This window comes from Zootermopsis nevadensis, unplaced genomic scaffold (assembly GCF_977971745.1).
Source record: "Zootermopsis nevadensis isolate Lab colony 2312 unplaced genomic scaffold, Znev_1.0 Znev_ptg000025l, whole genome shotgun sequence".
NCBI lineage: Eukaryota > Metazoa > Arthropoda > Insecta > Blattodea > Termopsidae > Zootermopsis > Zootermopsis nevadensis.
The window spans coordinates 1,293,569-1,321,566 of NW_028259157.1; the positions used below are offsets into that span (position 1 = coordinate 1,293,569).

The window sequence follows — 27,998 nt, forward strand, 5'->3', positions numbered from 1 at the left end:
GAGCACGATGCACACTACAGGACTTCCTCGAATCATCAGGCACGCATTCTGCCAGTACAATCACATACTTTGTAAACATACTTTTGACTCACTCTGTATACATATATATATATATTTGAAAAGGCTAAATAGCTGATTACTTACAAAGAGTTTTAAGAAACATGTACTTCTGGGTATATGGCATTAAAGAGTAAACACGATTCTTCTCTAACTATATCTTTGAAAATAAAAATTCAACACAATTAAATATAACGAAGTAACTAACTATATGATTTGGGAACCCAAAGGTTCATCATTGAATAAAACAAAGACCTTGATCAGACCCTGTCCTGAGCCAACTAATCCAAACTCCTTCAGCTGCTATCTCCCACACGTCCCAACTAACAATATACTCTCATGTATATCTAGGTCTCCCCAGCGTTCTTCCCCTCAGTCTTCTTCATCTGAAGCTGGTGTAGAGATCCAACACTGATGATTTCTTCTCCTGAAACAAGAGATGAAAATCACATGAAACATTTTTATTAATGTCCACAAATGTAACCTCAAAGAATGTTAACATTACAAGATACAAGTTTCCCCCTCCCAATGAATGAGTTAAACATCTTACCTTCTGTGAACGATTTTTATAGAAGATTTTCCAGAAGTGCAGTGTCTCATCTCCAGCCCCAGTTACGATGTCTTCTCCATCTGGAGACACAGCAACATAGGGCACTCCAGATGAATGTCCCGTGAGACTTGCTACCTGGGACATGCGGGGATATCTCCAAATATGTATATGGTTCTTTAACCCACCATGGGTGCTAACCTACAACAAACAATTAAATTTCCATAAGAAATGGAATTAAAAGTAACAATCTGGAATAATATCCATACCAAATTCCATGAAAATTTGTCAGCCATTCTCATTTAACAGGTAATGATGCGAACAATGACACAGCCAATGACATCATCAGTTAATGCACAGGATAATGGATATTGGCGTCACTGTAGATCGTAATCCAGATACCTCACAACTTGTACCATGTCATGTTGGTATTACAGATTGCAGAGTACAATTACGGAGTACTTTACAAGCCAAGTGTCTAGAGTTGTAAGTGTATGGAAGTACAAAGAAAACTTATCAGGTCCTCTACACGGACTCAAACATGCCTAGACAACACGTATTGGTACATCGCATGCACCAAAGGTATTCTAGGAAAAGGCAAATACAGCTCATCATTTAAATGTTTCTGGTTCACAATGTCTCCAGGGATGATCTTTTCAGGCCTCTGCCAACTCTGGGCAAGTCTAGAATCTCCTGTTCACAACAGAGCAGATTCCATTACCCCAAACAAAACGGCGATTACTAAGACGGGCCCTAAAGTTTACTGAGTGCTCTGAATCACAGTGGGGGGTACAGTATACTCCATTTCCCAAGAATTTATTTTTGGAAAATGTGAAGACATCAGTTCATAAGCAAAATCTGGGAGATGTGGATGATTGAAAACCCTGTTAATTCCTCTGTAAACGACAAGTATTAACCTAATGAAAACTTATTCGATGTAAAGCTGGCCCTTTTACACTGCCAACATAGGGTGAAGGTAAGGAACCGTCCCAAGTGGAGACGACTTCGCAGTTATAATTTTATGGTTGCATTAAGTGCAATCTTCACCAAAGAACAAATGTACAGATTTTATAAATTATGTCTGAAGCAAATGGAATTTCAAAATTATTTTTGCCTATCTTAAGGTGATCACAATATATATTTCCATTTAATCTTCTATTCTCAAATACTTAACCGTCCACAAAAAAATTAAAAATACAATTCTTACTTCTATCAACAATATCGTTCCATGTACAAATTGCAGATCACATCGACATGCAAGGAAATTACCAGTTCAGAGGAATGTTTAGACCAGATAAGATTACAGACTTGAGATCCAGTGTCCACAAACTGCTTTGGTTGTCCTGTGAGTGTTTTCCAGAAACGAATACACTGATCAGCTCCACCGCTAGCCAAGAGTCCACGTTGTTGCGGGGACCAGGCAATAGCTGTAAAATAAAATTTATTTGAGTATATTACTACATTGTGTGCACATGATCATCAGCATGGTACAAGATTCCGCATAAAATATTAACATAAACAAAGAGAACAGAGAAGGCAACTACGACAAACATGAAGAAATTTACTTTGCAAATTATGAATGCTGCACAGAACAGTGAAATCAATGGCATCCAAAGAATATGAGCACCATGTTGGAGAAACTATGAACTTGTATCAGTTATATTACGCTCTTCTCAATTTTCTGTTCCAGCACTCAATTATGAATCATGTGAAGCAGCAAATACTATATACAGTACAGGGAAAAAGAAATGCATTTTAATATTTGTGTGTGTGTGTGTGTAGAGATGATCTGGAGTATTTCAATTTATGCTAAGGGCATGGTATGATGGCATTCCACAAAATTTGCTCCTATTCATTTTCAATCAACCCCTTCCACAATCAATATCGTTTTGAAAACATGAACCAAAACATAACATTCTTTTTATTTCACATTAGGAATATATCCACAAAAATGTGATGTAAGGGCAATGATTGGAACCGATTCTTCCAGCACTTATGGTTTTAACTGCATCATTTTCTTGCAGCAAAGCCTGCAAAAACATGTGACAATATAATAACAATATTTACTCACTTCATAGAATCTTATTTTAATCTGTCACAAATGTGGATGATAAACACAATGATTCCTACCTTTCACTGCTGCCAAATGCTGCTTGTAAGTCTGGACAGGTGAGTCTGAATGGAGATTCCAAATACTGAGACGACTGTCACAGCCACCGGATGCCAGGCTTTGCTTGTCTGGAGACCACTTCAAGCCGCAAACCTTTATTTATAGTAATTGAAATTGATGACAATAATTTTAAAACATACTTTTCAGCAATAATTATAATACAATGAATAAAAGTTACAACTACTGAAATAATAGAAATATTTAGAAGTTATAACCGCTATTATTATAATAGAAAGTAGGAAAAATTAAAAATCTGCTGTTGTGAAAGGTTATGTCACAAGACACAGCTGGTACTAAGAAGTATTGAAACGCAGGTATCAGAATCTAACAAATTTCACTAAAGTAGCTTTATCAAATGAATAAGAAACTACAGTACCATTACAAATTAAACCAGTTCATTTTAAAAGACGGAACATTAAGAGAATCAAGGCAATGACACACACATAGTCAATGTAGGAAAGCACTTAAACACAAACCTACTTACCTGATTACATCAATTAGTCCAAAGATTTCTATAAATTAATTTATATATCCCGTGTATGTTTACGAACTTTGAATATTACAGATTTCAGTAAAAAAGAGGAAAGGCATTCCGTCTCAACTCAGAAAGCTGTTAGAGACAAAAGAGTATCACCAATGCAGTAACGATGTCACCTACCCCTGCCATTATGCATATAACGAAATAACACAAGAATGCAGAGGTGCCAATAGGTGTATTTCGTTCACATAATTCAGCAAAGGAATCATTTATTACCTGGCTATATTGTTTTATTCTACAAATTAGTAAAAGCGTTGAGAGGGGATCCCGATTTTGCATAAATCATTTCACCTTAAGATATGAACTGCTAGCGAGGATACGTTAAAATGGACAAGGCTCACAGGAAACGTGTTAGAATAACGCAGGTTACCGATACTGAAATTTTGAACGAATGTGTAAAATGATTGGCTATATTAGGATGGCAAATTACCAAAGAACTATACCAAATTTAAACAATACTAAAATATGCGTATTTTCATAAACTGGGAAAACTGAGAAAGTTATTAAGAAAACGGCTCTGACCAGGAGAAGTGGGCAAGGAATTACAGTAGTTCATCAGGAACAAGGAGAGTAACATCTTGTCGTTACAAATAACAAAACGGAAAGACAGGTTATATTTCGAGTGCAGTTTATAGAAGTACGAAGTATAACTAACCATATTTGTTTGTTCCATCATTACTATCGAGGAAACGTGTACGACAATTTTACTTCACCTTCCATGTACTACAGTATTATGTAGGTTCTTTAATCGTTTGTAATTTTAATGTTGTTTCTTGTAAGAAATAATGCCACTGAAGTTCTTTGGCTTGTGAGAACACTATTTCCCACGTAAAAGAAATTGTGATAAAGCAGTTTTGAAAACAGTGTTGGGTCTCCCTCCAATAGGATAGAATTATGAATTAAAGGACAACAATCCCTTTATGGATAAAGGGAATGCAATTTATGGGACAGGGGAAAGAATTAACAAAATAAATTCTGCTAAAATGAGAATCATTCAGACTGTGGAAAAAAGGAGTTAACAGGAATTCAAGTTGATGAGAAGATGAACTATGTTATGCTTCTTCTGAAGTGTAAATAATGTCAACTTTTAAAAAAATATGAAGAAAAAACAATTTTCTAGGAAATGATACAAGACAGAGAAGAAGAAAAAACCACTTTAAATCCTAACAGTCCCCAAATTCCACAAAGTAATATTGATATAAATAAATGGCAAAGCTGCCCTCATTCTTAAGTAATCTTCATCAATTGTGTCATGCCCAGCATGCCATGAATTGCAATAAAACACTGCTAAATCATAAATCCCAGATTTTAAGCCTGTCCAGCAGCCCTGTTTAAACCCCTCTTCCAGAACGACATACAAGAGTCCTAAAACGTTGCATACCGTGCAGTGTATTGATACATAAAATCATGCATACAAATGAATCTGTTTACACACAAAGTGTTATTTAATATGTAAACAATTTCATTTGCGTACTTGATTTTATATGTGACATACAACAGGTTAATCACCACACAACGATGTATGGGGGATGGAGGTACAGCACCACAGAATTCTAAATTTGGAACTATGTAGATGAGTGATCAGCTTTAAGCTCTGGCCAGTAGGGAAAGAGCATGGATACTGATACATTCCATAAAAGGCTAAATGAACTCCAGGGTCAGTGTGGATGTGAATACAAAAGGAATATTCTCTGCCTCTGCCAGGAGTGAAACCACGGTCTTTAGAGTAGTATGAATGTCAGACTTTTAGCACAACTGTAAAGTGATCTAGGAATTCTGTATATATTGTTAAAGGATTTGGTTCTTATTTCATTTTTAAAAACTGTGTCTTTAAGTTAATACCACATTATAGGCTAGGTGTTTAAATTTTAGGCAAGATGAAGTTGCATGTCACTCCCATGGGTTCAGGCAATTCTGAAAGGTTAATCTGTGGCCATTTCAGCATATGAAACCACTACTCCCAGCCATGACTTTCAGATATTACCACACTACGTACTGATAAGCTACTATTTATCTTAACTAGCAAGCTTAAATCATGCTTGTAATGGTGTACTCTTTGGGGTACATTGATGTTTGAACGAGAACAAAGGCCGCTGTTACGTGATGATTTGTCCCATAATTTTGTTGAACTACATGTTTAGTAATGACAGGTAATTCATGCACTAATGCTGCAACCAGGATAATGGAAATGCGAGTGACCAGGTCTGGTTCCCCATGGGGCAAACCTCTTGGAGCAGTTGCCAGGGACTAGGCTCCAACAAAGCAAGCATGCTGGGGAAGGACCTGGGCGTTAAAGCCATACTGTAGTTTTGATATCATACATCAATTCTCATTGCAGCTTCCTGGTTACAACACAAAATGTACTGTATCAGTAAAATCTATCTCAATGAATAAGTAGTCATATTCCATTTTTACTATAAATTTATAAATCTCGTGTTTGGAGTACTCTAGTTATTCCCCACCGAACATCTGGTTACTACTTCAAGTCAGTCTCACATTTGGAAGGTGTTTGGAGATAGCTTTTCTCACTTTATTGTTTCCTGTTTCCAGGAGAATTCCAGTATATTACAAAATTTAAAATAGGCAACAGCAACTTTCATGTATCTTTCTATACAAAATGTAAATTCAGGCTGCCACATCTTATTTGGCACTACATAAGCATTACCTGCACTTGATGATTTATAAATCACACCTACATCCACTTCTCACTTGTTTACAGGCAATTCATGCACTGCGCAGACAAGACGCTTCACAATTTTCTGGGCTGTATTTGTTACTGAATTTCTGTTAGTGGTTGTAGGATCGCAAGTTATAACATCTGGTCTTTAACAGTTCAGCTTTGAAAAACTTCTGCCTAGGTGCTGCTTCATCAATCTCAGAAAAATAAAAGATTTAGGGTGTATATTCCTTCATAATTATATATAATTGGGATTTGATGTGTTAAATTGCTCCACATATCATGATACGAAGAATACCATGGGTATTAGATTCACATCATGTTCATAGGACATATTTCTTAGGTTGCTTTTCGTCACTAGATTGTTTTATTCAGCACATGATTAAGGGCACTTGTTGGGGGGAAATTTCTCCCTGCTTTGGGTTTTGATTTTTGCATTAAAACATTTCAGTTTAAGATATGAGCTGCCAAGCAAGAAATATTATCAGAATGTTTGTTTTCAGGCAAAGAAGCCAGAAACTCTGAGAACAGGAGGACATAGAAAAATTTAAGAAATTGAAAGCTGCGCTGTCTGAGGCATCATGCTTCAGACCGGTGATATGGAATGCACGCTGGTTCGAGTCTCAGGGGAGAAGAAATTTTGTCATGAGCTTTCGACCAGTGTATGGGACCGGTGACAACCCAGCATCGTGAGGAAATTGGGGAGCTACAATGAGTAGCGTAATACAGTCAGGAAAGCTGCGGGTTCGTCGTGCTGACCACACATCTGGTTAGATGATAGTTCACCTCTGCTTAGGCATGTGAACGTGAGGCCAGCAGCCAGCTAGTCGGCTTTGGCTCTCTTGAGCTGTTACGAAAAAGATTTTAAATTATAACCAGAAAAGGACCACAGATCTGATGATGATTCTATTATGTCCTTGCACTCTTATTACAGTGTGAGTTACTGAAGCTTACTTCTTACAGGGATTGGTAATACAGATGTTTCACCATGTATCTGGTTTAAATTGATTAAAATATCTGAGGTGCTTACTGCCTCTGAAACTGCAGTAAATTTCTACCAGACTACATGACACAAAACTCCAGAAGATAGCAAACTACTTTATTTATCTTGACGAGAACCTGATATCTAATTTCGCTTCTTATGGTTCAAAGTAGGCTATGTAATGCTGTGTTAAATAAACGATATCACTCACTCATCAAACATCTTAGTGATAGAATGATCAGTGAAACATGTTGTGACATGATTTTGCAGTTAAGCTAACATACAGAAGTAAAAGTGAGGAACAATATGGTTATTTTCTTATATTCTTCAGGTCTGAAGGTTTTAAACCACCATCTCAGTTGCATGGCACGTATAAGGAACTGTGAACTGCAACAAAAGTAGGGCACTTGAAATTTCCTTAAGTCTGAAATTAATTAGTAACATCTTTAAACAGCCTACCAAAATCCTACTGCAAACCTGAAGATGGAGGCAACATGCTCCTCTGAAATGGCCCAAGTGGCATAAGGTTGCAGATTTCCACAAGGCGAGACCTCAAAATAAAAAAAGTAGTGGCTTTAAAAGATCCTTTATGTAGAACAACATTAGTCAGAATTCCAGAATTATGAATTCAGGTACCATTTTACTACAGAATATGCCAATGTAACTGTAAAGCTTCTTTAGCATAACTAGTCAATGCAACATTTTCTTTACACTTTCTATGAACAATATTTACCCCTTTTAGTGTTAATACACAAGAATTAATTCAGAATGTAAGGACATATATTTTTATACTTCAGTACATTTCTGGCATGAAACAGTTATTATCTTTTCAGCACTCTGGAAAGTATATGCAGTTTTGTACATTATACAGAGTGGGGCAGCATTCTTTCTTCATTCCCAAGAACTGAACTTGAGGCAGCTGGTCTCACAGTCTATTTATTGCTCTGACTCCCCTACCTACAACTGCCTCCATGGTACGTAGCGAGACAGCTTGACTTTAATAACCTTTATTGGGTCAACAAAATGTGCCATTTACATCTGCATAAATATGTATTTTATTAGAGGACTCAGCATGATGAGATGTTATGGAGAACAGAAGAGTAGGGCATGACAAAGAGATCTATGTACCAAAGCAACACATTGTGAAGATGCTGTAATAAAGCTCCTTGCAATCTTAGCTGTTGAATAATACAGTAAAGCAGCTACATGCACTGACCCCCATATCTCAAAGTATGAGCCTGGATAGAATTGCACTGGGCAAGAATGGTAACTGGGATTCAATTCATGAAAAGAGCATAATCACTCACTTCCATCCACTGCTGAGATAGGGTGGATGGAGTGTTACATCCCTTCTTCGAGACACCTTCAAACCATGATTCTCATGCAAAAAGAGAATTTTACATTCACCTTTATTTGGGTAAAAAGAAAATTTTCATTGTCCCATCATGTACTTACGTTTTAGACAAGGCAGTCCAGAATGAATTCTTGTATAGAGTTTTGACCTTACAAATTTGTTTCCAGAGCTCACATTGTACAGAAGGAAACATAACAGTAGAAAGTGTTATATTAAGGTTATAGAGGGACAGATTGTTTCTTCTTATTATAAACATCTTTTAGCAAAAATCAACATCAATACAAAAACAACAAAAGGTTCATTGTTTTTCACCTAGAATGTTTGCTGCAGGTTCCATTCATGTCCATAAGAAAAAAAAAGGCATGTCAGAATTTTGCTTTTTAATTGCCTGCACAATTGAAGAACAACATTGATTTCAATGTTAATGCATATTTCCTCCACTTCTTGGCTGGAAATAGTGATTTCTCAAATGCAACTCGTAGTCTCCAGCTCTTGACTGGCTGAATGGATATATTAACAGGTGATAATTTAAAAGTCTGTAATCTGCAAAGATGCCTCACACATGATAACCTGACTACATAAAAGTGAAGGAGGGTACTTTATGTGAAAGTTTGTACATGAATTGGTACTGTAAAAATATATGAATGGAGGAAAAAGTAAACTCTTTTATGACATGAATTGGCAAGTGTAACAGAAATCAATTATGTAATTCTTCTGAAATTTAATAATAGGATGTTTTCTAGATCAGTATTTTGTATATGCAGATAATTACAAATAGCCACATAGTAGGTACTTCTTAAGTGCATGCATCAAACATGATTATGTTTTATTCCTAAAATAAAGCCAGAAAGTTCCCACAAACATTGAGTCGCAACCTCTTCATTAGTGAGAACTGGAAGCATCAGTAAATCAAATGAGACAAGTAAAACACCGTATCAGATGTACATTAATTTTTGTTCTTAAAAATATGTGAACAGGATTTTAATGTTCATAAAGTATTGGCAAAAGTTTCTGAAAATGTGGTCTGTTACTTTGAATGCGTAACTGAGCTCTGTGCTGGTACTAGTACCCTGAAAATTTACTGTTGTCACAGCCGCTGAATCAAATGCTAAAGCTAGTTGTGGATATTGACTCTTTCCAAGTAAATTATGCCCTTCAGATGCCCCCACATGTAGGAGTTGGTAGATGTAAAATGAGGCCACAGAGGCCGTGAAGTCAATTTGGTTCATCTCATCCATCAGCATGTGTGATGAGGGTCCAAAAGCTGCTTTATGATGTAAATAAGACATCTTAGGAGTTGAAACACTAAGTCATAAGGTGATATGAGGAGATCACCAGTTATTCCTGTCCAAATATTACTTTTGAACTGCTGCTTCATTACTGCAGCCACTAACAAGGCACTTGTGACCATTTGATTATAGGATCCTCATCTTGGCTTTATTTTAGGAGTAGAACACAATCCTTAAATGAAATGCATGCAATTAAGAATCACCCACCCATATATTATCTATTGCAGAAGGTGTCAGGCAATTAATCTGCATTTATTCTTCATATTAATATGTCATTACACATAATTAATTTCATCGCCTGATGTATGAAGGCATCTGGACTACACAAAACTTGGCATCAAGACAAACTCTTTGTTGCCAGTATGAAGATGCACTTAAGGCTCTCGAGGAGGGAACAATTATGAAGGCCATGTTAAAGTTGGAGAAGCAGCGATACAGAGTTAGAACTCTTAACTGTAAGATACTGTAGACTGTACTATAATTTCATCAAAACTTTATTCGTTTAATTATGATAAATGAACAGACACAATGCAGCATTATGACACCATTTGCAATGCCGATTCATTATTACCACCAGGAAATCTGTCATAGATTCCACTGCATTTTAGTATCTAACGACCAGAAAGTCTTCAGATCTTTCTAGAGGGAACAAAGTATAACTCATCATCGTCATATTAAGTTCTTGCATCCAGACCTTCCAAGAAACATAAAACTGTAACACTTACATAAATTTAAAATGAATACAGAGAGATATTTACTATATATCAATATTAATATAAAAAATACCTGTTAACTAAAAGCTTTTGAGAGGTAACCTACAAACTCATCTGCTGCCACAAAATGTAATCCTGACCAGCAAGTGAGTAGTCAGGAACAAAAATTACTGGACGTATTGCCCTCTTAATTAAGTATATGGTGTGTATTGCGTCAGCAAACATTGTTTATTATAAGAAGTGGCCACTGTGCATTCATCTTTTGTATTAACTCACATGTTCCTGAGTGTCAGCTGCAGTTTCTTTTCAGTTATTCAACCATTTGTCTGTCTCTCTGCATCATCACTTTGCTACTTATGATTGGCGTGACTTGCCCATTTTAACCTGCCTCAACACCAAGATACATATCAGCAACTATTCCTTTTGAAGAATGATTTCGTTAACATTTTCGTTTTGTTTCCAGGATTTCCACCCATTTCCGTTCTATTCCTGAGAAGGCCAAAGCATGTTACGTCAACTACAGTAATTTGCTGACAGTTTAGGTGGATGGAAAATTGTAAAGGAGCTGTTTCTGAATATTTTGCGTCTTAACCTGGACACAGACTGTGAAGAATGGAGTTCTAACTGCGTTAGTTTTCTTACGTAATTTGGAAGAACTTAAAAATGATAAAAATGGGTCAATATGTAGCATTTATCAAAAATGTTTATACTCATGTTTATGTTTTACTGGTAAATAACAAAACAACATTTATTCCGGAGATTCAAATAAACTATTAATATTATAAGTTGAATTACAAAGGGACAACGTCTGAAAACTGGAGCAGAAATATCACTCATCACATCGCGAACTTCAACACTGCTGAGAATTTCCTCTTCATTATGATCCATTAGACATCAGGACTGGAGCTATGTAAGAACAAGCCTGCAATACCAATAACAAAGGTCAAAAATTAGCAAGTAATTTCAGATATAGTGGAACTTAATTAATATCGTCTTTAAAAGATATAAAACGACGTCTTATTAACACATGATTATAAAAGTGTATTTTTGTTTTAAAATGCAGACTAGCCCCTGAAAATTAAACATCTGTCATCATTATGTGTAAAGTCCAACAGTGTACCTGAACCTGAATTAGCTTAATGCAACTTACATTACCAATACCAATTGATTAAGTCATCTTTTACCACTGCATGGCACCTCCTCTGGTTGCAGAAGCAGAAGGCAGTCCCTCACAACCTGTTAAATTCTTGTGGGCTGCTCCTCTTTCAAGCGCTTAGTACGAAAATGCAGTGCTGCCAATGCGTATGTTGTGCATGAACAGACTACGTGCCAGTTGACAGTCTGACTGCATGCAACCTTTGTAATTACACTGCAACCGCGCTCTCTCCTTCAAAAATCAGGGTCTGGAATAAGGCATGGGAAGAAGGAAACAAGAAAGGAATGAAGAAAGTAAGAAAGAAGGGAATGAAGAAAGGACACCTGCTCTTGTATTAAATAAAAACTAATGTTTGCAATCAAGAGTCAATAATAATGGGATTTTGGAGCAAAAGAATTTGAAGGAATTGAAAATTGATTCTGTACATGCTGCGTTATCTTCATCTAATTTCTTTTCCTCATAATCATCAACCAGGAATTAGTTCTTGGGCACCTTGTGATTCAGAAGCAACCTTCAACTCTGTGAACAAATGATTAGCAGGCCTGCATTCATAAATTCTTTGAGTTATCTTACTTCAGTTCATTGCAGATGATGTGAGAGTCTCTCATTTAAATGTCTTGCTACTCCATATTAAAATTTTCCATTTAACCCTGCAATGTTTGTTGTTACAGGCCTTAAATAAATTTCAGAAATTTTATTTCTGCTGTTTCTGTCTTTGTTCACTTCAGTATATTCAAGGACACAAAACAGTGAAACATTTTGGTTTATTAATGAATTCTTGCCATATGAATTCAATTCCACCCCAAAAAAGGCAGGGGGTGTTTAGACTCTGTATTAAGACTTAATACATAATGCCGCACGAACACCAACTGAAGATTTACATGTTTTTGAGGGAAATTTAATTCTGTATGTCGAGTCTAATATTTAGACCTCAGGCTGTCACAGATTCAACTACACTCTCATATTCTGTTAACTTAGGGTTTTTTCTAAACTCTACTTGTGAGTACATTTCCAGGTAACGCTTCTCATAACAGAACAGATATTACGACGCAAATTATAATATTATAATAGAACGAAAACTCCATATTCGGGGGGGGGGGGGGGCAATGAATTCGAGATCAACTTCGTGACTTTGCACAGGTCTCTACTGTTGTTAAGATAGTAAAATTAAGAGTTGCAATGAGCAGGAATTGCAGCTTGGGTGGAGAGACAAGAAATTCTTACAAAATATCTCAGTCGCAACACCAGATTTTGGTGAATGTACAGGAGCAGAAATAGCAGACTTAATTATAATGCCTACACTGAGATACTGCACTACAATCCCTGAACCCACATAAATGTACGTACAAACTTCCCTATGAAGGAACAAACAGGCAGGGATAACTCAGAGAACATAATACTAGAAACAAATTGACTCAATTTGTAAGACAGGTATCCTGACACGTTTGGTAGAACAAAGTTAGTCTTCTGTGGCAAGGTGATAAAGTTGCCTGGAGACGTAGCGACGAGCTGGATTTAACCGTCTGCTGTTCTTACAGAAGCAAAAATATTAGGTTATGCTGCCTTGTACTGTACTATATTATAGTCAAAACATGCCCCCAATTAAATTCAAAACACAATTTGTGTCAACTGATAACCTATTGTGTTACATTATTACACCAAATAATCTTGCCACTACATCAGTCCGTACCAAAAGAAAACCTGACGTCCCTCCATTAGAAATTTAAATTAATTAATGCTGTTTAAGGAAATAATTGCTTTTTATTCTAGGGAACTGGCGAATCCCGTACACTCTGTGAGTAAAATACAGATAAATAATTCGCGCTATTCATCGTTTTTCTCGATGTTACAATTTGCGCTACATATTACAACATGTTTTGATGTCTCAGCATCATATTCATGGTTTGTGTATAGACTTGAAGAATAAATATATGTATCAATTGAAAACACAAACATGACGCATCTAAACTATAAAATACAGAGTTACTGAATACTAAAGCAGGTGTTACATACAGTTACAACTTAACTTTAAGGGAGTAACAGATTAAGAGTCTTCACACACTCTGGTTCATCTGCCACGTGCATCCACCTGAATTCTGATAGTTCAAGCATTTGGGGGACTCCACACTCAGTGCCTAATATAAAATATATAATACACACATTTGAACTCGGTCCTTTCCATTAAGGGAAGAGCAATACTCGGAGTGTTCGAGAATTGGGCGATGAAGGGAATGTCTGAATTGAACGCCAAAGAAATGATAGCAGGCTGGAGAAAATTACATATTTCACTTCTCCATGATTTGCAGTTATTCAACAAATACTTATTCCAGACGTAATTTAAATCAACATGAGATGAGGCTTTCATAACAGTGAAAATCTGGGCCACAATCTTCCACGGTATTAAGTTATGTAGTCAGGATTTAAGATGGAGGTGATAGGTTTCTGCAAAACCTTGGTAACCACAAACAGGACTACAAACTGTCATAACGCAGATTACTACAATTCCAATTAATTTACACCAGTTAACTAGTTTAGAAACTACACACCACAGTGTAAAGTTTAAAATTCTAAAACTTTGTGAAACAGTACACAGACTTTTTTAATGTACAGCCATAGTCAGTTCTGAAACTCTTATTCAGAATGCTTGTCATTGCAAGTAAGAACAACTCAAATAAAAAAGGCAAACCTTCCAATGGCAACTACATGAAATAGAGGTCTTCTACAATGATGTAAACAGTCTCTGAAAGAAAGTTTCTTTTCAGCAATGATGTTACTTATCACTTAATAATAATATCAAGCTTTACAGCTGAGTAGATAGAAAATCCTTTGTAATTTCTGGCAGTCTTATTTTACCAACATTTCAGAGGTACTTGCAGCCTCAATTATCATGGGGATTAGTGAAAAACTTACTAACCATCACACTCCTTTTTATTACCAATTCTTCGTGTAATCAGCTATTCTTTATTTTGTGTATAGTTAGTTACATCTTTAATCGCAAAACTTGATGTACATCCACTTAACTTATTGGTGGTATGTCTTTATTAACAGATTACATACAAACTTTATTGGCAGTAACAAACTCAGAGCAAATTTCCTTGCTTTGATTAAATTGTTCCACTTTACTGGCAAATACATGAAGCACATGAAAACTCAAATAAAAAACAATATAATGGGAGTGTATGCTCTTTCCTAGCACCATTTTATGGAAAGAATCAGGCGCGTTTGCATGTTGAGGAATTTACTCAGGGTAAGAGCTAGTAAACTAACATGAATTTCGAATACTGCTCGATCACCACGATCTAACACACCCACGAGTTTGGATGAAGCCGTCTTTTATATTGTCTTCAAATTCAAACAGAGAATTATGGAAAGCAGAAAAATGCCTTAACCATTTACGGTTTGGTTAGAAATATTCAAACCACTATAATAGCAGCAGTGAAGTAGCTAAACTGAACAGCTGCGACAAGCAACAGGTGATTAAAATTGTTCTTGCCACCAGACTGCTCTCGCAAACAGCCAGTGTGGCAGCATACCATTGCCAACGTAAGACACTAAGTTGGCTATTACGATTTCAAGGCGCTGGGTCGGACAGGTTTACCAACATTTCAGAGGTACTTGCTGTCTTCATCAAGGCGACGATGAAGGCCTCAGGGTCCTCTCAAACCTTGGTAAGTTTCTTCCAGACTGCACGGCGCTACAACTCTGAGGACAGCAACCAAAGCCACCAAGATTTTCGTCTCTATCTATGAGGAAGTCACAAAATATCTCCATGATAGAGTCGTCCGGACACTTGACGTACAAAGAAATATTTTGAGCCTAGTTTACTGGAAGACAGAGTACTTGAAATAGAATATTATAGTAACGTAATTGTAGAATGCTGTGCTGTATAATTTGATACAAATGTGTCTAAATTATGTTTTTAGTAATATACAGAGCACCAACAGGTGACATTTATTAACAAGTTAAACAGCATTATGGACTACCTTTACAAACCGAAAATGGAGTTTGTCATCTGTGGAGAAATAAATATTGACTATCTCTCTGAAAGCTGCCATAAGGAATGTCTAAATTCTCTTTTAGCAACATTTAGTCTTACACCTACAGTTAGTTTTCCCACAAGAATTCAAAATAGCTCAAACTCTGCCATTGATAATATTTTTGTAGATAGTTACAGGTTAGAACACATTTCCATTAAACTGGTAATAAATAAGCTATCTGATCTTGATGCTCAGCTATTACTGGGTACTGGGAACGACCCGTTCTTCAAGTGCCTGAGCACTGGCTTGTTCTACAGACATTTTGGAAGAACTCCTTGGAAGGCGTTCCAGTAAGCCAGCCGCAAGGCCTTACCACCGTGTCCCCTATGCCGCGCCGCCATTGTCGGCCATGAAGAGGAGAACGGTTTTGAGGAGGGCTCGCGGACGAGACCCGCCGGGTGGGAGGGAATGGATCGCGGCGAGGAGACGGCGTGTCAACTCGACGCAGACCCGTGGTGAGAGGGTCTCCAGGATATCTGAGATGTCCTGGAGCGGTGACTGACCCTTGGGTGGGGTGGGGTCAGTCTTCTTGGGAGCAGGTGCAGTGGGATTTGCCACCGGCACCACAGGACGAGCGAGCTTGGCACGGCCGCCCTTAGAGACAGCCTGCCGCTCAGTCCGTGCAATGGCGCCAGATGGCGTTGTGGCGGAGTTCCTCATGGCCGCAGCCACCGCGGACCACGTGGTTCCACCCAGGCCCCAAGTTCTCCTGGTCCAGAGAAGGCTTAGCTGGCGCCGATTTGGGCGCTGGCAGGCGCGTGGAGACGCCGTCCTTTCGGCCGCGATCCCCTTTCGCAAGCTTTGCAGCGGCCGCCTTGGCTTCCTTCCACTTACTGCAACCTCTATAGTTCGCAGTGTGGTTGCCCCCGCAGCTGCAGCACTTAACCTGCTGCTTGGGTGAGCGTCCCCGCAGGCCACGCACCTGGGTGTATAACTGCAGTTCCGCTGTTTGTGCCCGAAGCGTTGGCACCGCTTGCACTGCATGGGCCCCTTCGGTGCGACGTACGTTTCTACCTTGACCCGCAGATCTCGGTAAGGGAACGCACTTTCGCCACGTCGGGGCCCCGTGCTACCGACACGATGAAGTGTGGCGTAAGGGGACGGTCACCGTCCTGGTCCATGGCCCGGCGCGTTGATCGGAGTTGCAGGACACCCTGCACAGCAATGTGCATGGCGGCCAGCTCCTCGCGTACCTCGGCCTCGGGCATGCGCACGCCCAGGTTTTTAATCACCAGGCGCACGCACCGATCCTCGGGGAGGGAGAATGTGTGAAAACTCACACCCTCGCCCTCACCGAGGGACCGCAGGACCCTGACGGTGGCCCGGAACCCGTCGGCGGTCTCAGGCACAAGAGTCAGGTTTTCTCCCTTCATCTGCGCCACGATCCCGCAGGCCGACTCCGCGCGAATCCTATGCAGGAAGCCGCGTACGTCCTTCACCCTAGAGACGTACACCGGGGTTTTGTTACGGCGCTCCCCCCGGAGCCGCTTTGTCCACTTGAGCGTGGAAGAAGCGGCGTCAAATGACATGCCAGTGTGCGGCCCGGACAGGTCCCCGGAAGCCCTGCGCCTCCCCCATCGAGGTAGCGGGTCCCGGCCGGGAGCCGGGTCCCTTGGCTGCGGGCTTCACTGTCCCGCTTGGCGGTTTCAGCGCGGCGGGGTGAGGTCCGCGGGACGACTTCACGTCCCTCACTCCTTTAACCTCTTGCGAGGCCACGGCTTTAGTGGGGAGCGGTGCCGAGGAATCCACCCCAGCAGTCGCCCGGCCACTACCCCGGTGTACGCCGCGCTGACCTCGGCATAGATGCCAAGTTGCCGGCCACGCGAGGTGGTTGCTGCTACAGCCTGGCCATCGAGCCGATGAACTTTTGCCGGTGCCGGCAGAGGAGGGGACCCGGCTCCGGACAGTGGCCCGGGAGCCTGGATGCGGGTTCCGACGAACCGCCCGAGTTGGACAAGTCCAACTCGTTGGCTTTCCTCTTGCCAGCGTTGGCTCGAGTAGGCCCTCCGACCACGGCTGTTGCAGCTGTAGTTACTACTGCTGCTGCTGCTGCTGCCCGCTGTCTCTGCTTTTCCGCTTCGATGGCGTCCAGAAGCTGCTTCCGCACCTGCTGGAGCAGCTCAGGGAGGTGGGCCTTCAGAAAGGCCAGCTCACCTCCTTCCATTTCTCGCCGAGCGCTGAGAAACTCTCCGTGGATAACTATCCGTGAACAACTATTCGTGGACAACTCTCTATCAATCACAATCTCGAACCGGACTTGTCCAACTCGTTGGCCTTCCTCTTGCCGGCGTTAGCTCGAGTTGGCCCTCCAGCCACGGCTGCTGCTGCTGCCTCTTCTTCTCTGCGTTGATTGCATCTATGAGTTACTTCCTGACCTGCTGGAGCAGCTCAGGGAGGTGGGCCGTCAAAAAGGCCAGCTCATTTCCTTCCATGTCTCCAGTGCCAATATTAAGAAAGTGATGACATAGTTAGTAAATATCTTCATCTGCTGTTATTGGTTAACCTCAAGCAATATTATATCAAAGAATCACTTCCAACAAACATCACGTAACAATGTTCATAAAGTGGCATAAATGTTGAGTAACGTGACAGTAGCATACATGAAACGAGTGAAATGGTCCAACAATAAACGGATTCCATTGGAAATTCAAATCAAAACGGGGAAACAAATAATCTTTCAGGATTAAAATGGGGCCCTTAAAAGGGCCGTTTTTATAAATCAGTACCTAAGCCTTCTTCTCAGTTTTCTTAGGAAGAAGAACAGCTTGAATGTTTGGCAACACACCGCCTTGGGCAATAGTGACTCCAGACAACAACTTATTCAACTCTTCGTCGTTACGAATGGCCAGTTGCAGATGACGAGGAATAATCCTGGTCTTCTTGTTGTCACGGGCTGCATTACCAGCCAGCTCAAGAACTTCGGCAGCCAAGTACTCCATCACAGCTGCCAGATACACAGGCGCGCCAGCACCGACACGCTCAGCGTAGTTTCCCTTGCGTAGGAGCCTGTGAATACGACCCACTGGGAACTGAAGTCCAGCCCGGCTAGAACGCGACTTTGACTTTCCTTTGACCTTGCCACCCTTCCCTCGGCCAGACATTCTTTTTGATCTCTTCCCTTGGGCACGACCGAATGCAGACAATACAAAATTTCAGGAAAACTTCCATTTTGATGTGAATGACGGAGGAACGTCCTAACCAATCAGACTGACGGAGTATTGTCCTAACCAATCGGACCGTAGCGAGCTTCCCGTTGGATAGGATGCGACAATTGAATAACATAATAAATAACGTTTGGTTGAAAACAATTTTGTTGTCTGTTGTTTGGTTGTCCTGCAATTGTCTGGTTCAACATGCCGCCTAAAGCCTCTGGGAAAGCTGCTAAGAAAGCAGGAAAGGCACAGAAGAACATATCAAAAACTGACAAGAAGAAGAAACGCAAGAGGAAGGAGAGTTACGCAATCTACATCTACAAGGTGCTGAAGCAGGTCCATCCTGATACTGGCATCAGCTCCAAGGCAATGAGCATCATGAACAGCTTTGTTAACGACATTTTCGAGCGCATTGCAGCTGAGGCATCCAGGCTGGCACATTACAACAAGAGGTCCACAATTACTAGTCGTGAGATCCAGACTGCTGTGAGACTTCTGTTGCCAGGTGAACTGGCAAAACACGCTGTAAGTGAAGGGACGAAAGCCGTGACTAAGTATACCAGCTCCAAATAAGTTGATTGCGAAAATAAAACGGCCCTTTTCAGGGCCTCAGATGTTCGAATGAGTAATATGATTGTTCCTTTACGTTGGGTTGAGGGGGGTGTTGATATTCGTTCTTATTGTATGTTGCTTTGCCACATGTTTTATTTGATCTACTGTTTTTTATTTTGCTCCACGGAATGGGACTGCTTTATAATTTATTCTAATTTAAATGATGCACTGCCCTGAGTAACATTACCACATAAAACGTCAGTATACCAGAATTGTTATGTGGCGGCCTTGGGTGTTATTGTAACAATGAAATTTACAATTTTTACTTGTCACCGTTATTGAATTTTTCCCAGGCTATTTCTTCCATTTTATTAACTTGTGCTACACTTTAATCATCACGTCAATGTATTGCTTAACTCAAAAGATCATATTTTGGGATTATTGATGACTACAATCTTATGTTATTTCTTTACTTTCATTTCATTCTGTTTTCAAATGATTTCCTTGTAAAATCTTTGCCTCCATTAGGATATACTCTTATGTAGAAGTTATTCATGTATTACATGAACACATTTCCCATATTTCTTTGAATTTTCATTTCTTTACTATATTTTGGCAATAGCTGTTGGGTGTTTCCTGTCCACATATTTAGGTACTTGTAAGCAAGTTAAGTTCGTGAATATGTCATCTGTTCAATAATGACAGAATGCAGCCTCAGTGAGGTACTAAAGTGAACTGAAACATGTCTGTAAAATGTCACAAATAAGTTGATAGTATTTGTGACTTGATGTGGGGGTTCCAACTGTATTTCCATTATTTTCATGTGTTATATAATATAATACTTTAAACCAGAGCACATCTTAATAATTGCTACATGACCTATGCACTTTGAAAGAAGTTTGTCACTGTACCATTATCAGCATACAGAGCCCACTGACTATATGCATTCATGATGACATATTTGAAAAATTCTAAACAACATTTTGAGATTTTTCCTGATACCCACAGAATCCTATGGCATCACAAGCCTGGATGTGAATAGAGCACTTTCCAAGAACCCATAAATACTTGTCGTCAATAGAGTTTTGTGTAAATGATCTTTGTCATATATAGTTTAAGGTATGAAAATTAAATATATATTTTACCACAGTACTCAAAACAGAAAAGTTTAAGAGGGCTGTCTTCATTATTTCTTGAATGATTTCCCAATTTTACTTTCTTGTAGACCAAGTGTAGTTGTTCTATATTCCTCTTCAACAGCTGAGTACTTATTTTATCATACATGGTGGCCAGAAATGTTGCTTAATATTTGTGTGTTTGTTATTTTCATTTCTCATCTTTAACACCTGTTATTGGCATTAGTGAGAGAAAACTTTCTTTGAATGCAACTGAAGTGTTGCTTTATACACTAATAGCATATATCAGCGTACATGACATGAAATGATTCGTACAGCAATTAAAGCAGAAATTAGCTCGTCTACTTTAGCACCTTACCATGAAGTTATAAAGGGAACATGGAGGTGAATCTCCGTCCAATGTAGATGGCTGCACTGGTTTCAAGTGAATGGTCAGGATCATGCTCTGGTGTCTCTAATTCTGGGAAGGAGCTTCTTGTACACAGCTGAATGGAAGCTGTTGAATAACCCTTATTGAAGGAGGTGCAAACAAAATTTCTTGCCCATGGCAGGAATCCAGCCATGGGGTCTAATCCATAGCTGTTCAACTTACTGAATACACTACCCTGGTCCATATTCTGGAATACTAACTTACAATAAGCAACGACTGTTTCCCTCTTCTTCTGTTTGTTATTTATGTCCAATTCATCACTGTTTAATCTATGCAGTGAGATGGTGTTCTTAAATTAAGAAACAGAGGAGACATATTGGATTGTTGCATTATATTTTGAATGTGTCAACGACCGCCACCTTGTAGAAAGTAATCATGGTAGTTATTAAGCCCCTTTCTGAAAAGAATCATGTTCTTACATGGTGGATGAGCAGTATAACACCTCACTGTACAAAATATACACCTCACCTTAGTGAAGTTAAATCCTCTTTTCACAAAATGTGGCTGTATATCCCAAGTTACCATAACTCTTTCAATTTATTTGTACGTAATAATAGTTTCAAAATTAATTTTATGTTTGATGTCCTGTAACATTAGATTTCAGTTATGGTTTGTCACATGCAATAACTCAACTTATAAGGATCTGAACTTATGTAATATATGTGTGCAATAAAGACATTCAATTATTTCAACGTCTGTGAATATGGACTATCCACAGGACTACGCAGCCTCACACTCCACAAGACCACAGTCCAGGTATTTTAAATTCTGTTCTTTTACAATAAAATATTCATATGTGAATAGAACAACCTTAAAGTTTTATTTTAAAGCAAGACACAAATCATCTATTTAATATCTCTTGCAATAATGAATATTTTCATATTACATTGATATCAAATTATCAAAGAGAATACAAGTATAAGTTATTTCATTTTGATTAACTCCTGAACCCAGACTTTCTACCAAAAAATATTAAATTATGCAAACGTTTGTAATGTAATCTGATTTTTCCAGTGCCAAGGCATGGGCAGAAAAGGTCGGCCAACTGTGAAGTATCAACTCTACCTAAAAGCTGTGCAGCAAACATTTTGTGGGGAGTGATTTCTGAAATTCAGAAAGGTCATGCCTGAAGAGAGCAGTAGCTGCACATGGCTCAGATTCACCTTCACATTCAACCCCGCAACCTAAACTAACCTTCCTAACATATCTGTTCTCTGAATTAATTACTCTCACTACCTGAACGTAACTTTTGTGTCCATATCCCCACCAGAACCAAAAGCAAGGTTTCTGTGTCCTTTACTGCAACACCTGTGCCTGTCTATGCAGACAGATCTTTAACTTCCTCCCAAATCTCTGCAATCCAAACACAACCACCGGCTGTCTGCACTTGTGCACTGAAAGAAACCTCCACGATTCCTGTAATTTCAAATGCTTATACAGAACTCAAATTCATCAATCATCCTAGATCTTCCTTGAAGCCCAGAGCAAAGCATTTTACACTAAAAGAACTTAATTTGGCCACAGTAGCAGAAATGCCAACTAGGAAAAGAAAACAGGTATGTAGCTGTAAAAGTATAGCTTCTTCACTGCTGGTTTACAAGTGCTTGTCATAGATGCCACATCCTTCCAGCAATTTAATAACTGATGACTAACTACTCATTTTCAAATGGCATGGTCTGTCCTGTGACTGAACAAAGTTGATATGTTCAGGACACCGGAACTGTTCATTGGGTTGTCAGGTAGCTACTGTATGCAACCTCAGTTACTAGGCAAAAGTAAAGAGACATTACATTATTACTGACATACTGATGTGACAGAATATTCATCTTTCACTTTGTTACCCTCTGCCAGACTTCTTCAAACACCAACCAAGTTCTTGATGGCAGCTGTGATATGCTATTTCAGCCCAAGTAGGCGACATCTGCCATCATATCCTGCAGAAGAGTGACAGACGTACATACAGTCCCTACAACTTCTCAGAGGCATAGGTGAGAGACTGTTTTGTATCACTGAACTCCTTGAAATATATTAAGGCATTGGTTGATAACATTGATTGATGTCAGACATAACTTGCGTGCATCACAGTGGACAACAGGAAGCACCTGTTTAGCAGTGAAACCGATGACATAAGCTACTAGAACATTTTCATCTCACCAGCATGTACAGCAGCACACATTTTCTGTTGTTCTTTGGAAAGATCTCGCTGCTTTTCCCCATACTTGCTGTGGTCCAATGACCTATATTAAGACTCTTGTGTTAAGTGGGCACCATAGTTCCTCCCTGTGAAAGCACATGATACATTGTTAAAAATTTCAAGTAGTTGATCGGTTTCTTGAAGAAGGAGGCAGCAGCCAGGTATTTGCTGCAGAACATTCCTGAAAGAAGCATTACAATAAAATGACACCTTGCTCACATATCTCGTTGTTACGTTCATTCATTTCAGAAACAGACACTTTTCTTTATACGGGTATTTGGAGAAAATAAATAGCACATTTGTTCATCACAATTATATTCTGGGTATTGGGACTTGGAAAAACTGTCTTTATTTATATACATACTACCTTCCCTACAGGACATTATAAATAACTGAATGCAGTGAAATATTTCTTACCTGCAGATACAAAGTTGTAGAGACTTGCTGCTACAGTGTGACTCATCACCTGTGCAGCCACCTTTAACTTCATTGAACTCTGTGTCACAGAGTTGAGGTATGTGTTTGTTAGCTTATGCATGCATTTTGTCAAATTTGTACACATTCAAAATGTGTTCTCACTTAGCAATAAGAGGAAGCTGGCTGCTCAGAGGTTCAGACTTCAGCTGCGTACACCAATGGGACAGGTTGCTGGTACATTTTAGGAGGTGAAGATCAAATACTGTTGCAGTCAATGTTGTCAGTGACGATGACAATAAACATGGGTCTTCTGACCCATCTCCCATGTCTCTACAATTATTTTCTGGGTCATAGTGCAGCTTGATGGAGGCCTGCCACTCATTTCCACATCAGATGTGGGGATTCCGATGTTGTACGCATGCGTGCGACCAGATGCTTGATTTCTTTAACCGGGCTTTCTTCGTCATTCATTCAGCTAAGTGGATACAGAAAGACAGGTTCTCTTTTCAACTAAGAACATGTACCAGCCATATTTTACATATAATCAATAAATGAGGTAGATGCTATTCCTTTTTATTTTTGTTTTCTTAATAATTATATTGACTAAATATGCTGTATGGACAGATTTCTCATGATTGGTTAGTTCTCCTGCTACTTGGTATTAGCATTTTAGTGGGCAAGTGTTGTCAAGTGTCCTTAGTGGTTATAGTATGCGACTGTAATCTTGAGACTTGCAAGGAATGCAGGAAGTTCGAAGCGTTAAAGGCTGACGCTATCTTTCCTCCTGCCTCCTTCACCCCACTTCCTCACCCCTCAAGTCTCAAGATTAAAGTCTTACGCTGTACACACAGTTGATGACATATCGGTTAAATGAAAGTAGGTGTCAACAGGGTAATGAGAAGTTAGAAATAAACACCAGAGTCAACAACAGCGGTACGCATGGCAATATACATTAGTTGACTTGAGTAGTAATTTTGCCTCCTTTTTGGTTGTGCAGTAAAGTATTGTTGAATTTTTACTTATTTCTTTTACTGAAATCCGTCATTAAAGATCATGGGTTTCTGCATTATGACTCTGTGTACATTTTAAGATTTTTTAATATTTTACAGACAAGCCTATTGTATCCATCTTCAGGGTAGAAGATTAAGCAGATAAGTTTCCCAAAAATTTTGGTAACCCGCTTCAGGATCATGTGGCATCATGACCCATAAAAGTACAATTCAAATTTTCACCTCACTTAATTTTCAAGTCTCACATAATTAGTGTAAGTGTTTTAGTTTATAACATCTCTAGGATCATCTTTTACATTAAGTGCATTTTTTAATATTTGGTAAGATTTGTCTCTGTTCATTTCACTGATTTGTAAGTTAAGTATGTGGAACCCCGGCACCTGATTATTGTTTTTTCTGATTTGTTTCACCTCACAGAGAATTGCAAGTAACATTCTAATGCAGTGTGACTGAATTGTTATAAAGGACGTTTCGAAGTAAAAGAATAAATAAATTAACGTTGAAGTAAATGGGACTGAATCATAATACAAGGTCACTGTGATCATTGTATAATGACAGCTTTAAGCTGTTAAATGGAGAATTGAATGACAAACGATTCACACAAAAGAAATAATATAAATAACGGAATGTAATGCCAGACAGAAAAAAGAAAGAAATATATATTCTTTGTCGTATAGTACATAAAGTTCAAAGGTTCTGGAATGGTAAATTCCATATCTTGTATTTGAGGGCCCCTGCCCTGCCCTTTGAATGCACTGCCTATGTTTGACATCACTGTCCTTGTAACTGATCAGCACTGGGGCATCACCCTAGGGCAGTGGTATTCAACATTTTTTGTTTGAATTCCCCAGATATAATTTCTCTTCAACTTTGTACCCCCAAAGTTGTTGGTGTATAATTCAAGTTATACATAATCTACACCTAAATAAATTAAATAAATTGTAATCTCAACATTAAAGGACAGTGGTACAGCTGGTGCATGCAAGCAAATATTCTAATTGATTCTAATTTATAAGAGTAGTTGAAAACATCTCATGAAATTGTGGAATTCTGGACTTCTTTCATGACAGCAATGAATTACCAAGGGAATATATAAATAAGCTTGGGTATTCCTACACTGTTCATTCGATTTCGATCCCTAACATGGCGTAGGATTTTTTGTCTAGTCTCTGAATCCAGACATGCTCTGGGGTTCAACCAGCCTCATATCCAGTGAGTACCAGAGTCCTTTTCTGGGGGAAAGCCGTATCTGGGACGTGGATTTGACAATTCAACCTTATCTAGTGCCTAGGTTACGAATGAGTATGTTCTATACCACATCTTCCTACATGGTACATATTAGGGCAGCTTTTACAGTCAATAAACAGAATTTTCTTAAAATTTTAGAGAGATTTGAGGTTTTCACTGCAGTTGGTCAGAAGACAGCCAAGTTCAGTATGTAATTGTCCCTCCTGAATCACATCCTGTGAACATCCCGAGTACAATGTACAATAAAAATTGTTCCTGCTTCATGCCAAAGTCTGTGGAACGGAAAACTTTGTATTCAGTGACAGTTATTATTAACACATGCAAATGGAGTTCCTCAGCAAGTATGTATTTCTATATGTTTGTGTTCTTAAAGATGTTACTAACTAATTTCAGACCTAAGGAAATCTCAAGTGCCCTACTTTTGTTGCAGTTCACAGTTCCTTATACGTGCCATGCAACTGTGACGGTGGTTTAAAACCTTCAGACCTGAAGAATATAAGAAAATAACAATATTGTTCCTCACTTTTATTTATGTATGTTAGCTTAACTGCAAAATCATGGCACAACATGTCTCACTGATCATTCTATCACTACAATGTTTGATGAGTGAGTGACATGCAACTTCATCTTGCCTAAAATTTAAACACCTAGCCTATAATGTGGTATTAACTTAAAGACACAGTTTTTAAAAATGAAATAAGAACCAAATCCTTTAACAATATATACAGAATTCCTAGATCACTTTACAGTTGTGCTAAAAGTCTGACATTCATACTACTCTAAAGACCGTGGTTTCACTCCTGGCAGAGGCAGAGAATATTCCTTTTGTATTCACATCCACACTGACCCTGGAGTTCATTTAGCCTTTTATGGAATGTATCAGTATCCATGCTCTTTCCCTACTGGCCAGAGCTTAAAGCTCATCACTCATCTACATAGTTCCAAATTTAGAATTCTGTGGTGCTGTACCTCCATCCCCCATACATGGTTGTATGGTGATTAACCTGTTGTATGTCACATATAAAATCAAGTACGCCAATGAAATTCTTTACATATTAAATAACACTTTGTGTGTAAACAGATTCATTTGTATGCATGATTGTATGTATCAATACACTGCACGGTATGCAACGTTTTAGGACTCTTGTATGTCGTTCTGGAAGAGGGGTTTAAACAGGGCTGCTGGACAGGCTTAAAATCTGGGATTTATGATTTAGCAGTGTTTTATTGCAATTCATGGCAAGCTGGGCATGACACAATTGATGAAGATTATTTAAGAATGAGGGAAGCTTTGCCATTTATTTATATCAATATTACTTTGTGGAATTTGGGGACTGTTAGGATTTAAAGTGCTTTTTTCTTCTTCTCTGTCTTGTATCATTTCCAAGAAAATTGTTTTTTCTTCGTATTTTTTTAAAAGTTGACGTTATTTACACTTCAGAAGAAGCATAACATAGTTCATCTTCTCATCAACTTGAATTCCTGTTAACTCCTTTTTTCCAGTCTGAATGGTTCTCATTTTAGCAGAATTTATTTTGTTAATTATTTCCCCTGTCATATAAATTGCATCCTTTTATCCATCAAGGGATTGTTGTCCTTTAATTCATAATTCTATCCTATTGGAGGGCCACCCAACACTCCTTTCAAAACTGCTTTATCACAATTTCTTTTACGTGGGAAATAGTGTTTTCACAAGCCAAAGAACTTCAGTGGCATTGCTTCTTACAACAAACAACATTAAAATTGCAAACGATTAAAGAACCTACATAATACTGTAGTACATGGAAGGTGAAGTAAAATTGTCGTACACGTTTCCTCGATAGTAATGATGGAACAAACAAATATGGTTAGTTATACTTCCTACTTCTATAAACTGCACTCGAAATTTTACCTCTTTCCGTTTTGTTATATGTAACGAAAAGATGTTACTATCCTTGTTCCTGATGAACTTGTGTAATTCCTTGCCCACTTCCCCTGGTCAGAGCCGTTTTCTTAATAACGTTCTTAGTTTCCCCAGTTTATGAAAATACGTATATTTTAGTATTGTTTAAATTTGGTAGAGTTCTTTGGTAATTTGCCATGCTAATATAGCCAATCATTTTACACATTCGTTCAAAATTTCAGTATTGGTAACCTGCGTAATTCTAAAACGTTTCCTGTGAGCCTTGTCCATTTTAATGTATCCTCGCTAGCAGTTCATATCTTAAGGTGAAATGATTTATGCAAAACCGGGATCCCCTCTCAACGCTTTTACTAATTTGTAGAATAAAACAATATAGACAGGTAATAAATGATTCCTTTGCTGAATTATGTGAACGAAATAAACTTATTGACACCCC

The 27,998-nt window shown here is 38.8% G+C and overlaps 2 protein-coding genes and 3 long non-coding RNA genes across 6 annotated transcripts; 2 read left to right on the forward strand and 3 right to left on the reverse strand.

Annotated features, from left to right (window-relative positions):
* The first annotated feature begins 3,571 nt into the window (after window positions 1-3,571).
* LOC147872604 (uncharacterized) lies at window positions 3,572-11,375 on the forward strand. The gene is made up of 2 exons (XR_015537039.1): window positions 3,572-4,047; window positions 6,493-11,375. It is a non-coding gene; the product is annotated as an uncharacterized LOC147872604 (long non-coding RNA).
* Window positions 10,091-14,988, reverse strand: LOC147872605 (uncharacterized). The gene is made up of 2 exons (XR_015537038.1): window positions 11,512-14,988; window positions 10,091-11,249 (listed from the first exon to the last, which is right to left on the reverse strand). It is a non-coding gene; the product is annotated as an uncharacterized LOC147872605 (long non-coding RNA).
* A 2,934-nt stretch (window positions 14,989-17,922) lies between these two features.
* Window positions 17,923-18,646, reverse strand: LOC147872606 (histone H2A). The gene has a single exon (XM_087355716.1). It carries the CDS (start codon window positions 18,619-18,621, stop codon window positions 18,247-18,249), a length of 375 nt encoding a protein of 124 aa, XP_087211842.1. The 5' UTR covers window positions 18,622-18,646; the 3' UTR covers window positions 17,923-18,246.
* Window positions 18,647-18,836: 190 nt separating this feature from the next.
* On the forward strand, window positions 18,837-19,278 carry LOC110834258 (histone H2B). The gene has a single exon (XM_022073213.2). It carries the CDS (start codon window positions 18,874-18,876, stop codon window positions 19,243-19,245), a length of 372 nt encoding a protein of 123 aa, XP_021928905.1. The 5' UTR covers window positions 18,837-18,873; the 3' UTR covers window positions 19,246-19,278.
* A 2,353-nt stretch (window positions 19,279-21,631) lies between these two features.
* LOC147872607 (uncharacterized) lies at window positions 21,632-27,709 on the reverse strand. 2 transcript variants are annotated; one of them, XR_015537060.1, is made up of 3 exons: window positions 27,551-27,709; window positions 23,564-23,876; window positions 21,632-23,070 (listed from the first exon to the last, which is right to left on the reverse strand). It is a non-coding gene; the product is annotated as an uncharacterized LOC147872607 (long non-coding RNA). The 2 variants fall into 2 exon arrangements; XR_015537061.1 differs by having other exon boundaries at window positions 23,402-23,876.
* Window positions 27,710-27,998: the final 289 nt, after the last annotated feature.